At 33.7% G+C, this 13,354-nt stretch overlaps 1 protein-coding gene across 1 annotated transcript in view; it reads left to right on the top strand.

The window, feature by feature from the left end:
• The window catches only part of ARHGAP5 (Rho GTPase activating protein 5), a 51,966-nt gene extending 38,864 nt beyond the window's left edge, over window positions 1-13,102 (top strand). Inside the window, exons 5-8 of the mRNA XM_082057990.1 lie at window positions 888-965; window positions 1,914-2,045; window positions 3,731-3,836; window positions 9,254-13,102. Coding sequence (XP_081914116.1) covers window positions 888-965; window positions 1,914-2,045; window positions 3,731-3,836; window positions 9,254-9,584 — 647 coding nt within the window. The 3' untranslated portion in view covers window positions 9,585-13,102. The remainder of the gene's footprint in view (window positions 1-887; window positions 966-1,913; window positions 2,046-3,730; window positions 3,837-9,253) is intronic.
• Window positions 13,103-13,354: the final 252 nt, after the last annotated feature.

Genomic DNA, 13,354 nt, shown 5'->3' with positions numbered 1-13,354 from the left:
AGAAAAACATAGCAATGTGATAGGAAGCATAATCACTGGAGTGGAGTGAGTGTATATGTACGTGTATGTGTGTGTGTGTTCATAAAAAAGGTGTATTTTTTTAATATTGTTTACCTAGAATGACTGCTGTAATTATGATGACTCCGTAACGCATAGTAAAACAAAGTAATAATGAAAGACCTGGAGAAGCTCTGCTTCCTAACACTGTTCTCCCTCTCCTCTCTTTCCCCACCCTGTAAAGAAAGGCTTGTAAATGACGCGATAATTTGCCTCAGGAAAGAAGTGAGGAGAAATGGATGTAAAGTTTATAAAATATAAACAGTAAAATGGAAAGTATGTTAGAAGATTAAGTCCTTGTCTTATACAGTGTGTTACGCTGTGAAATAAAAAAATCGGGAATAAATTAAAAATGGTTGGTTTTCCTACAGAGCATTTTGTTAGTGTGTTTTTGCTTGCCATAATAAATTGCTAAACGCAAATTGTGAAGACAGTTTTTAAACATGTAATTTCTGTGGGTAGCAAGCCCCAGAATTGAGATTTTTTGGTGATTAAAAAAAAAAAAAAGGTGGAAATAACAGCAGTCTTGTAGAGATGAGGAGGAGGACAATTTTGGGTAAATTATTCCACAAATGCCTGCAGTCAGGTTCTTGTTATCTTACAATGTGGTTTCCTCTGACTCATATTAAGTGGAATAGTGGACTCAATAGACAAGTGGTATTTTGTGTTTTGGTGGTCTTGAATCACTATAATGGTAAACGTGTGACTTTTTAGGCACTTAAGACTTCTATTTCTACTTTTTTTTTCTGAATTAGTAATTATGAGTGGCTCTGATTTGCTGTATAGGATATACACTTGTTTTTAAATCTTTTTTTTCTTCCCCTTTTAAGGATTATGTACTGAAGGCCTGTACCGTGTTAGTGGGAATAAGACAGATCAAGACAACATTCAGAAACAGTTTGATCAAGGTAATGGCAGATTTCATTATTGAAAGCCAAAACAGAACTTCAGTTCTCTGTGAATTTATCATAGTGCAATATAAAAGGGTTGTACTTTCAAACTGACTTCCATAGCACTGAGTACTTAATGCTCTGGTAGACTGTATTGGTATAGTCCAGGTTATTACCAATGAAGCTGTGTATAAACCAAAGATGGGACAGACTCTTGTTACAGATGGTTTTAAGTGCTGTTAAAATAATTTTTTGGTAGTATTCTAGTGTTTAAAATAGTTTAAATGCAGTCCTAGCTTCTCCTTGTATTAATAAGCAATCCTAGGCATAAGGCATTCACTTCCCCCCCTTATCCTCTCAGAATATGGTACTTTTTAATACTTATTTTATTGAAAGCTCTCTTGAATAATATGGACTGACAAATCTTGATAATTAATTTCTTCAAAGTGCTTGGATATTAATAATGAAACTGAGCCTGTGAAAAAAAGTAAAATTCCTCCTAGATGATAAGGAAAATAAATGTACTATTTCTTTTTTTTTATGCCTTACTATGCTGTTTCAGATAATCTGAGCATAATACTAGATCTGTCCGTGTGTGGTCACTGGTATCTTTTGTTGTCCTTTTTTACATTTTCATGTGCTCACATGAACACAGTCACATGAATTCTGCAAATTGAAGGACTGTTTTAAAAAAAATATTGGGGAAATAGATTTTAAAACTGATTATTGGGCAAAAGTGATTAAGCAGAGGCCAGTCAATGCCAAAGAGAAAAGCGTTTAAGTCTGCATGAAGAATTAGATAACTTCATTTTTCTGTTTTTCTACTGTTTTCTTATACTGTCAGATTTTCTTCTATTTGATTTCATGTAGGTCAAAGTCATGGCAGCTCATCCTTAGGTTCACCTCTTAGTGCATTTTTGAACAAGTGTAGTTTTACTTACACTGCTGTTTTATTTTGTTTTACAGATCATAATATCAGTCTAGAATCTATGGGAGTAACAGTAAATGCAGTGGCTGGGGCTCTGAAAGCTTTTTTTGCAGATCTGCCAGATCCGTTAATTCCTTATTCTTTGCATCAAGAGTTGTTAGAAACATCAAGTAAGTAATAAATTGTCTTCATCTAATGATGTTATCTTGATTCTCCTTATTGCAGTTTTTACTTCGTTATAAGTTGAAAGGAGTAGCTGCACTGAAATATTTTTAGAATTGCTCAGATGTACATTTTTCTCTATTCTTTAAAATTAAAAGAACTATATGATGAACTAAACAGAAGTTATTTTTTCTAAATAAGTTGTGGCTTACTAGGTCCACTTTTCCTAGAAATCTTAATTGGAGAAATCATCTTTTATTTTTTTTTTTTTTTCTTTCCCATTCTGCCTTAGTGCTGTGTGTGATGAAAGCTCTTGGAACTATTGCAGTTGCTAACAGGGGAAAAACACCTTGAATTCATAAAGTCTTACATTCAAAGTAGGCTTTAGAAATCAGGCACATCTATGGCCTATTGTGGCATTTCGCTTTTAGATGTTTTTCACATTCTTTTTGAAATCCTTATAAGATCAAATGCTTAATTTTGTTTGCCTCACAAACATTTTTCAAGCAGTTCCAAGTCAAATGACTAGATTGTTCCCTTTTTTAAAGAGTGTCTGTCTTGTATTGGCAGCAAACTGCTTCAGAAAGACTGCTGCGCATTTTTGCAAGATACAGCTGTGACACACAGTATTAGTGTTTTTTTCTTCAAAACGTGAAAATACTAGTGTAAACCTAATGCTTGGGCCTGGACTTTATTAATATATAGTTCATTAGTATTTTTGGACAGTATCTGTAGATACCTAATTCTGCTATTTCTACTGTACTTTTCAGACAAATTGCTTATTTAATGTTAGGTTTTATTTTTTCTTAAAAGTATATCAGTTAATTTCAGTCAAAACCTGCAATAGCTTGTGGACTTACTGTCTTAAACTGCCATTAGCACTGCTTTAAATTTCTATTTGGGTTATATCAGAGCATATTTAACATTGTTTCTATGGTACTAGGGTATATCAAATTTATTTTTAGCAGTATTTTTAGAGCTAAGCTTCTATTCCTTTTTTCTGCAGTATATTCTGCAGCATGTTTGGTTCTACAATACTTGAGTGATATTTTCCACAAGTGTTTTACCAGCAGCATTAGTTGTTTTCTTAAAAAAGTTATATTATTCCATAGTCCTTTCTTACATGTTGCTTATTTCCTCTTTGAAGCATAATTAATGTCCTTTGGGGCTGTCAAAATCCCCTAAAAATATATTGAAAATAGCTGCACCAGGCTCACTGGTATTTTTTTAAATTATTGGAATAACTGATAAGCTTAAGGTATTCTAAGTTCATGTGAATGTCTTCCTTCCCCAAAATCTTTATGAAACTTCAGTCTCACTAAATCTTATTTATGTATCTAAGTCATAACATCTTGCAAGCAAAGGAAAATCTAACAAGATATTACCCTATTACATTGGTAGTTATAATTCTAGAAGCTAACATTGAGCTAATGATGCAATTCGTTCCTGTTAAACACAGATAAATAATTCTGCTTAAATACAGAAAAATGTTTGTGTTTAGATAGTTACCTCTATAACAAAGAAGTTATTCTATCCAATTCTATAAGCACATAGGAATTTTATCAGATATTTTCTCACTTGATATTTCTCTCTGGGTATCTTATCTGTACCATTATACTAGTAAAAAGACTTAGGAACACTTTTTTCAGTATGTCCTTTGAGATGTATCACAAAATGTCACTTATTTCTATAGAAATCTCGGATAAGACAGAACGGCTACACGAGTTAAAAGAAATTGTGAAGAAATTCCACCCAGTGAACTATGATGTCTTCAAATATATCATAACGCATCTGAACAGGTTTAGTATTTTTCTACTAAAATTTTGTATAAGTTGTAACAATTGCAAAAAAGATTATGTTAATGACAATGAATTGACTACCAAAAATTGAAAAAATCATGCTGCATTGCTCATGTGTTACTATAAATTTGGAAAATGAACCTAGAAGTTAGAGGTTGATTAGAAAAGGTTTGTATATTCTGTCCTCAGGTGCTGTTGCTGTATAAATATTTGGCATGATTGCTACTATAAAGTTATAAGAATGGTTCATGTACAGAGCGAAAAAGCATGAAAGAATAACTATGCACCATAGTTACAGATCTCCCCTCCTTTTTTTCCCCCTCTTCCTGGTGCACGCCCACCCTTTGCCAGGAAGTAGCTATTAAAATTATAGACTGATATGGGTTTTGAGGGACCTTAAAGTCATTTAGCCTAAACCCTCCCCCCAGTCCTTAAAGCTGGGCTAGCTTCAATTAGAATCTAAAATGTGGCACCGCAAAACCCCACTGAGTAAGTTAAATGTAGAACAAAGCTATAAGTAACAGTAAATTGGTTACACTTGCTTCCTAAATCTTGCCTCTTGCATGGAAATGTAATGATTTTTCTCTTTAATTTCTCTGTTTACTAAAATAATCTGATATTAGTATGCTACTTCATAATCTGACCCTTTTTGTGCACGAGTATAAAATATTCAGTCATAAAAAATGGGAAGAAAAAGACCAGCTTACTCATGTTTCTTTTTCAGCCAAAAGAGGATTATTTTCTGAATTCCACTGAAATCACATTAACTACGTTATTAAAAACATGTTTTCTTACGCTCAGACAGAATTTCCCATGTTTGCTATTGCCTGTTGCTTTTTGTCCTGTGACTGGACACCACTCAGACTTCTGAGTCTCAATCCATCCTCTTTGCACCCTCCTATCTGATACTTACAAGCAACGATAAAACTTTGCCTGAGCTTTTTCTAGGCTAAGCAGTCTCAACTTTCTCAGACTTTCCTCATTCGAGAAGTCTCTAGTCTCTTAATGATCTCCATATCCCTTAATTGAGGTCACTCCACTATGTCCATATGTCTGTTGTGCTGGAGAGCCCAGAGCTGGACCCTGTGCTCCAGACATGCCCTTTGCAGTGCAGAGTAGAGGGGAAAGCTCAGCTCCCCTGGAGGTGCTGACAGCACTCCTGGTGCAGACTAGGGTGCCGTGCGCCGCCTTTGCGTGGGGATATGTTGCTGGCTCATGTTCCATTTGTTGTCCACCAGGACTTTCAGGTCCTCCTTTCCAGTGGTGATTTCCAGCCAGACAGTTCTGTTCATATACACCGATAAGCTTTGCATGACATTGAAGTTGTTAAATTGTTCCAGACTAGTGTGTGCTTTTGTGTCTTTGCAAGTATTTGTAACAATCTAATTGGGCATTCAATATGGAAGCAGAAATAAGAACTTTTAATTTACCTGTTTAGTCAACAGAGAGAAAGTAGGTGCAATTTGGAAGGAGTCTTCTCTTTTTCACTGGGTGTATGAGAAACTTTAGGATTTAGGCACCTACTTTTACACTACTCTCCATCACAAATATAACTTGCTAAAGCTTTATAAAGTTACCCATTTTCCTTTACAGGGAAATTGATGAATTTTTCTATTGCAGTCTCGCCAAATACAAATTCAGCCCTAAAAAAATAAAATCATATTAATGGATATAATTAATCCATGCATTTACATATTACAAATTGTAAGATATGTTTCGTATATCTGAAGTAAAACAGAACATCTCAAACTTCACACAGTTATTAGTCATCTGAAATGTTTCAGTAGTTCTTTTTGTGTCACTTGGATTGAGTGGCAGAGTCGCAATCTCTGAATTGGCAGAAGTCTTCATCTGGTCACCTGTTTGCATAACACAGCTGAATGTACAGTGTCAAGTACCTGGACTGCTGCAATTAAGAGAGCTAAATATAATTCTAAAAAATCCTGAATAGGTTGTAATGCATGCTTACCTACAGATAAATGAAATATATTAATCATAGAACTTACTGGAGAACACAAGTGATGTACACTGGTCTGGTCTTTGCTCTCGCATGGCCTCTTTCTTTTAATAATGACTGATTTACATTGCGGGTTGCTAGTAGCAAAACAAACTTTCCTTAAGTAAGAAAGGCTGGGTTTTTTTTTTTGTCTCATTTGCAGTGTCAGGTAGTTACCTTCCATTCAGCAAGAAGCACATGAGCAACATGAGCACAACCAATTGCATATAGGTATCTCTGTAGAAGTAGATATAGGTGGATACAGAGTCTTAAAAAGAACTTGTAACTAAATTCTTTGCAGTGTGTATTTTCTGGTAAAGTACTGCGAGTATATAGTTAAAATGGAAATGTTTGTCAACTGAGTTGTTCGTTAAATGGGGTAAAAAACTCTTCCATATGATTGAAGAGTTCTCCTCACAAACTGGTGTTTTAAATGCTTAGTTTTTACACCATATATCATTAGAGTAAGAAATATGATATTGTATTGTTAATATCGGTTGGTGATTGATATAATTGTGGTGTGTCCACAAGCATAGGACTTAGTTATTGAAACAGAAAATACAAGTGTTATCCAGATGAGTTTGCTATTGAAATATGAGAGACAAATAACCATGAGAATATCATAAGTTACAACAGTGAGATTTTTTCTTTAGTGTGATAAGCACTATTCAGAGCATATCAGCTGTCTAACTGTGGTTGGTTAACTGAAGCAGAAGTGAGTTTTAAAAGACAAGGTTGAAACAGGACAGTGTAGGATTGGCATTGGCTTTTTTGATAATGGTTTTGTTTTACATTTGTTCTGATAATTTCTCCCTTCATACATAAGGGCTCATATAGCATATTATGCTTCTAAAGTCTGGGGAAAATAGCTTTTTAAGTCAGGTCATGGAGCAAGTTTACAGCCTGAAGTTCCTGAATGGTTTGCAGTGGAGGAAGGTGGCAGGATCAAGAAAATCAATCTTCATTTTTCATTTTGAATGAACATAAAAGGAGGTGAATAGACATTTCGTAAGCACTTAGAAGAAGTTTCTGATGTAGTTTGGGAAAGTTTGGTAGGAGATGGCATAGAGGTTGGTAGGTTTTTGTTTACTCTTAGGAAGGACAGAGGTAAAGTTTAAACACAGAAGAGAATAAAGTTGATTTTTCATTATATTTAATCTTGTGAGCTGCAACTGGGAAGGAGGTGCACTTTTACTCACTTCTAGCTATAGGTTTCCACTGCTTTGGCATTTGTTGGCTCTAATTAATGAGTCTTTAGCTATAGCATGCTCTAAAGGAAAACAGAAAGAGGGGAAACCCAATTTTCTACAGCATACACTAGCTGATCTCAGAGACCCTATGGCCACCCTGTGGTCTGATAATCAGAAAGTTGGTGGAGAGGGTGAAGAAGGGAAGAATGAAATTTCACCTGTTGTTCACAGCAGCAGCAGTCTACAACTAGATCAGATTAGATTTAAGAACAACATGACAGAGACAGCAAACAGTGAACTCATGACAAGGGGAGAGAAAAGGGTTAATGAGAAGACCAAACATGTAATCAAATCCTAGGGGTGCTTAAGGATGTTGCAAGGTATATATTTTAGCCTAGGCAACTGAAGAAGCCCCTCGAAAGATGTTCAGAGCAAAAATGACAGGAAGGAAGCAGCCCCCAAAACAGATGATCTGGCTTTTGTTTCAGCTTTCTTACAAAGCAGGTGCGATTTTTTTTTTTTCCCCAATTTTATAACTTACCATGTTGCAGTTTGTTCTCTAACGAAGCATCGTTATAGAGTTTGAAAACCCTTTTGGTGTTTTTCATTATACTAATTTTAGGGTAAAGGTAGTGGCAGTTCTGATTCAAAACTCTGACAGATTCATTGCCCCATCACAATGTCTTACACTTAATTTTTTTTTAATTCTTGGTGACAGTGACACTCACTGTTTTGTCTCTAGGGTATACTTTAGGAGGAATTTATATACAGAAGAATCTGGTATAGGAAGAAAGCTCTTTAATACAAATGCTAAGCAAAATATAAGCTTACATTTACACTCTCAGGGCTTTTTTTAATTGATAAATGAAGTTAAAGTGTAATTATTTTAGGAAAGAGAATATGAATATTACTGTTACTCAGAAATAGTGTCTAAATATCCTTTAGACCAAACTTACTCAAAACAGATTGAGAGGCAATATTTGTGTACCCTCACACTATTTGGAGTAAGTAATGCGCATGATAAAATGGAAGCCTACCCTTTATAGTTACCACTATATATCCATTGTAAACAAATGAAAATATTTTCTTATAGCATTAATTCTAGTGTTTAGTATGGTTTTCACAGCTTTTGAGTCTATGGACTACAGCCAGCTGTCAGAAATTCTTGCAGTCTGCTCATGTTAATCATCAAAACTGTAACTGGCAACTCCATGAAGTTTTATTTTTTGTCTATTTCTGCAGGATGACTGTAGCTCAGTTTCCTTTTTGCTATATACTGTAATGTAGGAATTGTATGTTCCCAGCTGAATATCTTAGGTGTTTGTCAGATACATTAACACACAGTTTTTCATGTAACTCTCACTAGTATTACTTCTTGATAAAATGGTGATATTACATTATGATAAATTGGGTAACAGGATTGTTTATTGGTTTTTATGTGGTTTAGTGATTTTTGGGGTTTTGGGGGAGTTCTTTTGTTTTTTGGAAATAGTATTGTAATAACAAATTTAGATCATAAGTGAAGAACCTGTTTCAGCACCTGCTTAAAAGCAGGAAGCTTCTAGGAAGAGAAACACAATTGGAAACCTTTGCATTATATGTTGAAAAATAAAACAAAATTAATGTGTGTTGATATTAGTGACATTCCCACTGATGATGGTCTTTACAGTTTGGTCAAATTCTGTTGCTGGTCAGTATGAAGAAAACTTGCAGAGATATGCCTTAATCAACACTTGATGTTTTGTGTGTGTGTGTGTGTTTATTTTTAACGTGATCTAATGTGATGCCCTTTTCTTTGAGTGCCATAGATGTTAGCTAATGCCTGACTGTCCTGCAGTATGAAGCCATTTCTGCCATTTTTCTTCCAAACATTTTAATAGATAAAATTTTAATTTTCCAAAATCTTGCAGCTCATTGAGATATTTGAAGTTTTTTTATTATTGTCACTTGAAAATGAAAATGTTGGTGGAATGTTGTATTTCTTTCTTGATTAAAAGCTTAATTGGATTTATATTTGTTAGCTGTCCAAATATGGAACAGTCGTGGTTTCTAAATTTTCTTCTGTGTAATTGCTTAAAGAAAACAAGAACAATTGTTGTAATGAATAGCTGTAGGAGAGTAACAAAAATCTTGAGATTGTTTAATAATAATGTTAACAGAGAGTTATCAAAATGTTTTTAGTTGATAGCATACTGGTTTTAATTCCTCTGTGCATGTCATTCTCATTTCAGGGTTAGTCAGCAATATAAAACCAACTTTATGACTGCTGATAACTTATCGATTTGTTTCTGGCCTACTTTGATGAGACCTGATTTTGAAAACAGAGAGTTTCTTTCTACGACCAAAATCCACCAATCTGTTATAGAGACCTTCATTCAACAGTGTCAATTTTTCTTTTACAATGGAGAGATTGTGGAAGCACCCAACCCAGTGGCCTGTCAGCCACCACCTTCCAACGCTGTGCAGATGGTGGAACCAATGGTACCTCTTCAGTTACCGCCCCCGCTGCAGCCTCAGCTGCTACAGTCACAATTACCAGCAGACCCTCTCGGTATTATATAAATAGAAGATGATTGCAGGCAGCCTGGCACTGGACAGTAAAGTCAAGCTATAGACGTGCATGTTTCAGGATACAGTAATGTACTTCATATTTATGGAAAATAATTCCCATCCAGCTGATTGGACATCTTTTTGTTATATCCCGTACTGTGTTCCTCATTTGTACACACTGCAGATAAAAACTATGTGATAAGCATGACTGGAGAGGTTTAATTTTTAAAAGCAAAAATAGCTATAAAGTACAAAGCTGCTGATGCATGATACCTTATCGCAATCACTATATCATTCCTGTGACCATTTGTCACAATATATTGTGAATAAAATTTTTCTATAGAAATTTAATGATTTAAAAATTACATTTATGAAACATTCAATGCTTACAGCCAGCTTTATGGCTGTTTTTGTTATTTAACATGCTATTTTTGGCAATTTTATTCACATTCAAGCATTCTGTGTAAACAAGTAAAGCCCCGCTATAGTTTATTTTGTAATCTCCTGGCTACTTATGTGACGGTATGCTTAGGATGGTTTATGGAAGAATGCAAAATGCACTGTTGAGAATTTTACAGTCCCTCAGCATCCATCTTTACTTGTTAAGTAAACCTGTGGACAGTTTGTTAAGGGTGAGTGAACCCGCTTATTATTTCTTACAGCACAATACCAAGGACATGGTTGTTGTAAAAGTGAGTTTCGAATATTGTACAAAAATTTTGATGTTGCCTACTTATTTCTTTATGTTCCGTTGCTGAACTAAGCATTTTGTAAAACTGTTAATTCTGTAAACAGCTGCATGTTTAAAAGATCGTTGATGATCTTGTAAACTTAATCTAATATATTTTAGATATTTTAATTTTTCCCACTTGGGAATACATGTAGTGTTTAGAAAATAGTTCATGACATTTTCATATAAGGTTATATAACTTTTCATACATAAACATGAATTTTGTTGTAGTAAAATTCTCTAAACCAAACAATGTTTTAATCTAGGAGTTCAATTAATCTATTCTTTAAATCTATTTTTATGTGACCCTTTAAAGATATACAAAAATGCATTGCTAATACATAGCAATAAATACTTTGGGTACTGACAATTAACCTCTTTGGAGTGTGTATATATAAAATGACAAACTTGTATTCATATTTTTTTTCCTGTGGTATGTTGTACTAAAAATGCAAATGACTGATTTTTGGGGTTGTTTTGCACCATTTTTAAAAATTATCTTTTTTCTTTCGTTTATTTTCCTTTTACATTGGTACCATTTTTGCTGTAAAAGAATGCTGCTTAATTTAAACAAATCTTTTGGTTAAATATTTTGTTAGTATTAAAAAATTTAGAAGGTTACAAACTGTAGCAAAGGGGAGACCATAGATGAACACTACCTGTGAGACTTTTCATAGCAGCTTTTTTCTTTCATGCTCAAAATGTACCTTTTTAGGCCTGCAAAGAAGAAAACAGTTTTGGCTCATTCAGCTGCTAGAATGTTTTGTGTAGTTTAAAAAAAAAAAGCTTTCTGATGGTCACTGTTGTAATCTTCACTTATAACAAGATTTAAGATCGTCTTGTATGTATTTTAGTAAATAGATGATTTTGAGACTTAAGGCTTTTAAGAGTTTGATTTGCTCCATTTTCCCAAAATAAAAAATGCCTTTCCCACTTATGTCCTAGGTATTGTACTTCTAATTACGACTTAGATTATCATTCTAGATTACTATGATACCATAAACCCAGCTGCTGTTTCAAGTACATATATATATTATAAATTATCTTGATATTGTGTTATATTCTTGCAAGTAATTATCTTTTCTAAGAAAACATAAACAAAAAAGAAAAGTCAACCCTATTCCTATTGCAAAGCACACAGGAATTAATAGTACAATAAAGTCTGTCCTGTAAATTGTAGTATTCTTAACTTGTTCTACTTTACCTGTTGTCTATATGGCTTTTTATTTATAGTTGTCAGTCTAATCTTGGCATGTTTAGCAAAGAATATGGAACTTCAAGAGTTTTATAAACTATTTCTAGGTTGCTAAAGAATTTATTTTTCTACTGTATATGGTATAGACAAAGCATCACCTGTACAGGAAGCCAGTCTATTTCTAAGAGAAGCTTACAAATAAATGCAAGTCATATCCATATTTAAAAGTTCTACCTATAAAGTATCTCCAGTCTTTGTAATGTGAATTACATTTTAAACTTTCTACAAATTCCAAGTTGTTTGCCATAATATTTAACTGATCTTTGAATAGTAATTTTTAGAATAATTTACAGTCTATTTCATGATGAATTTACCTGTTGAACTTGTGATCAAAGATTTTTGTAGTATCATTTCTTGTATGTGATGTTAAGGCTAAACCACTTCAGGATTTTTAAAAACCTTAACACTTCTATTTGGCCAAATAGGAGAGTGTTATTATATCTACTGGATAAAACATAAAGAAGAAATAATTAGAAAACATGGCAGGTGGCACTTGATTGTCACATGGAAGCGTCCCTGCATACTGTTTGCATTATAGAAGTGTTCTATGCAGGAATGTGGATACGTGTGCATCTGTGTAATATATACACTTTGTTTCGGTTTGGGTTTTTTTGATGTGTTTGTGTGTTTATGTGTACACACACGGCACAGGCTTGCATGCACATACACACGCATAGTAAAGTTTTTAAAAGATACTGGGAAATTATACCATCATTATTAAAGATTTATAATAGAGCTTTCTCTATTATTATTTTTATTAGTGCTGTAAAATGAGGAAGCATGTCATTATATACAAATTCCTCATACTTTGGCTCATGTAGTCCCTTCTAGTTTTAATGCAAATCCAAACAATAATAACTATATTTTTAATGTGAGCATTTTTACAGTAATATCTATCTTGATAAAGATACAAATGTATATTATTTTTGGTTGAGCATCTCAGTGACACTTTATGGAGTAGTTTGTCTTTTTTATGTAATATTGGTATAGGCATACTGCAGTGTATTGTCTTTCAATGTTTTAGCCATTTTAAAATCCCAGACCAGAGTTACAAAAGTGCCATTTTAAGTAAAGCTTAACAGGTTATTTCAAAATTCCTTACCCTCCGTGATCTCGTGGAATTTTAACATATATAGTGTAAATATATCGCAGATGTCAACTTAAGTGAAAAGAAACTTTTTTGTTGTTGTATGTTTTCTCCATTATTTGAATTCTGGTTGCTAGGAAATTATAGATACTTTTATTTTTACTTGCTGAAGTTTAGCTTCCAATATTTATGAGACATATAGAAAACCTGTCAATTGGAGATTAAGAAAATTGGCCTTAGCTTACCTGCTTATTTCAGGTTTTTTTCGGTAGTTGTGATGCTGTTTGTCAACTGAAAAAAATTTACACATATATAAAACCAATTTATAGTCAAAATTTTTGTTCTTTGTTTATAATGTAATCTTTTGTTGATACATCAGCAGAATACTGCAGTGAATTAAATATCAGTGAAGCTTATTCTGTATAAAAGATGCAATGAATAAAATACTAAGATGCTTACTGTGTATAATGTTCAGTTTAGTTGCCTACTAAATTTTTAAAGGCAAAAGTACCCTATCTTTCACATACACAGAGGTGAAATTTAGGAGTAAATATTGCTAACCTCGATGTACCAAGTATTTAAAGTGATCTCGGGGGAGGGGGATGTCTCTCTTTTTGCATCTGATATGTCTTTTAAACCGCTGAATTTTGGAAAAGATTCTCACAGTGGTGGAGACCCTTTTGTAGCTGATGTGCCCCAAGACTGACATG

Source organism: Streptopelia decaocto, assembly GCF_964273445.1.
Source record: "Streptopelia decaocto genome assembly, chromosome: 7".
Classification (NCBI taxonomy): domain Eukaryota; kingdom Metazoa; phylum Chordata; class Aves; order Columbiformes; family Columbidae; genus Streptopelia; species Streptopelia decaocto.
The sequence above is the reverse complement of the archived record's forward strand: the minus strand, read 5'-3'. Positions and strand labels throughout refer to the sequence as shown.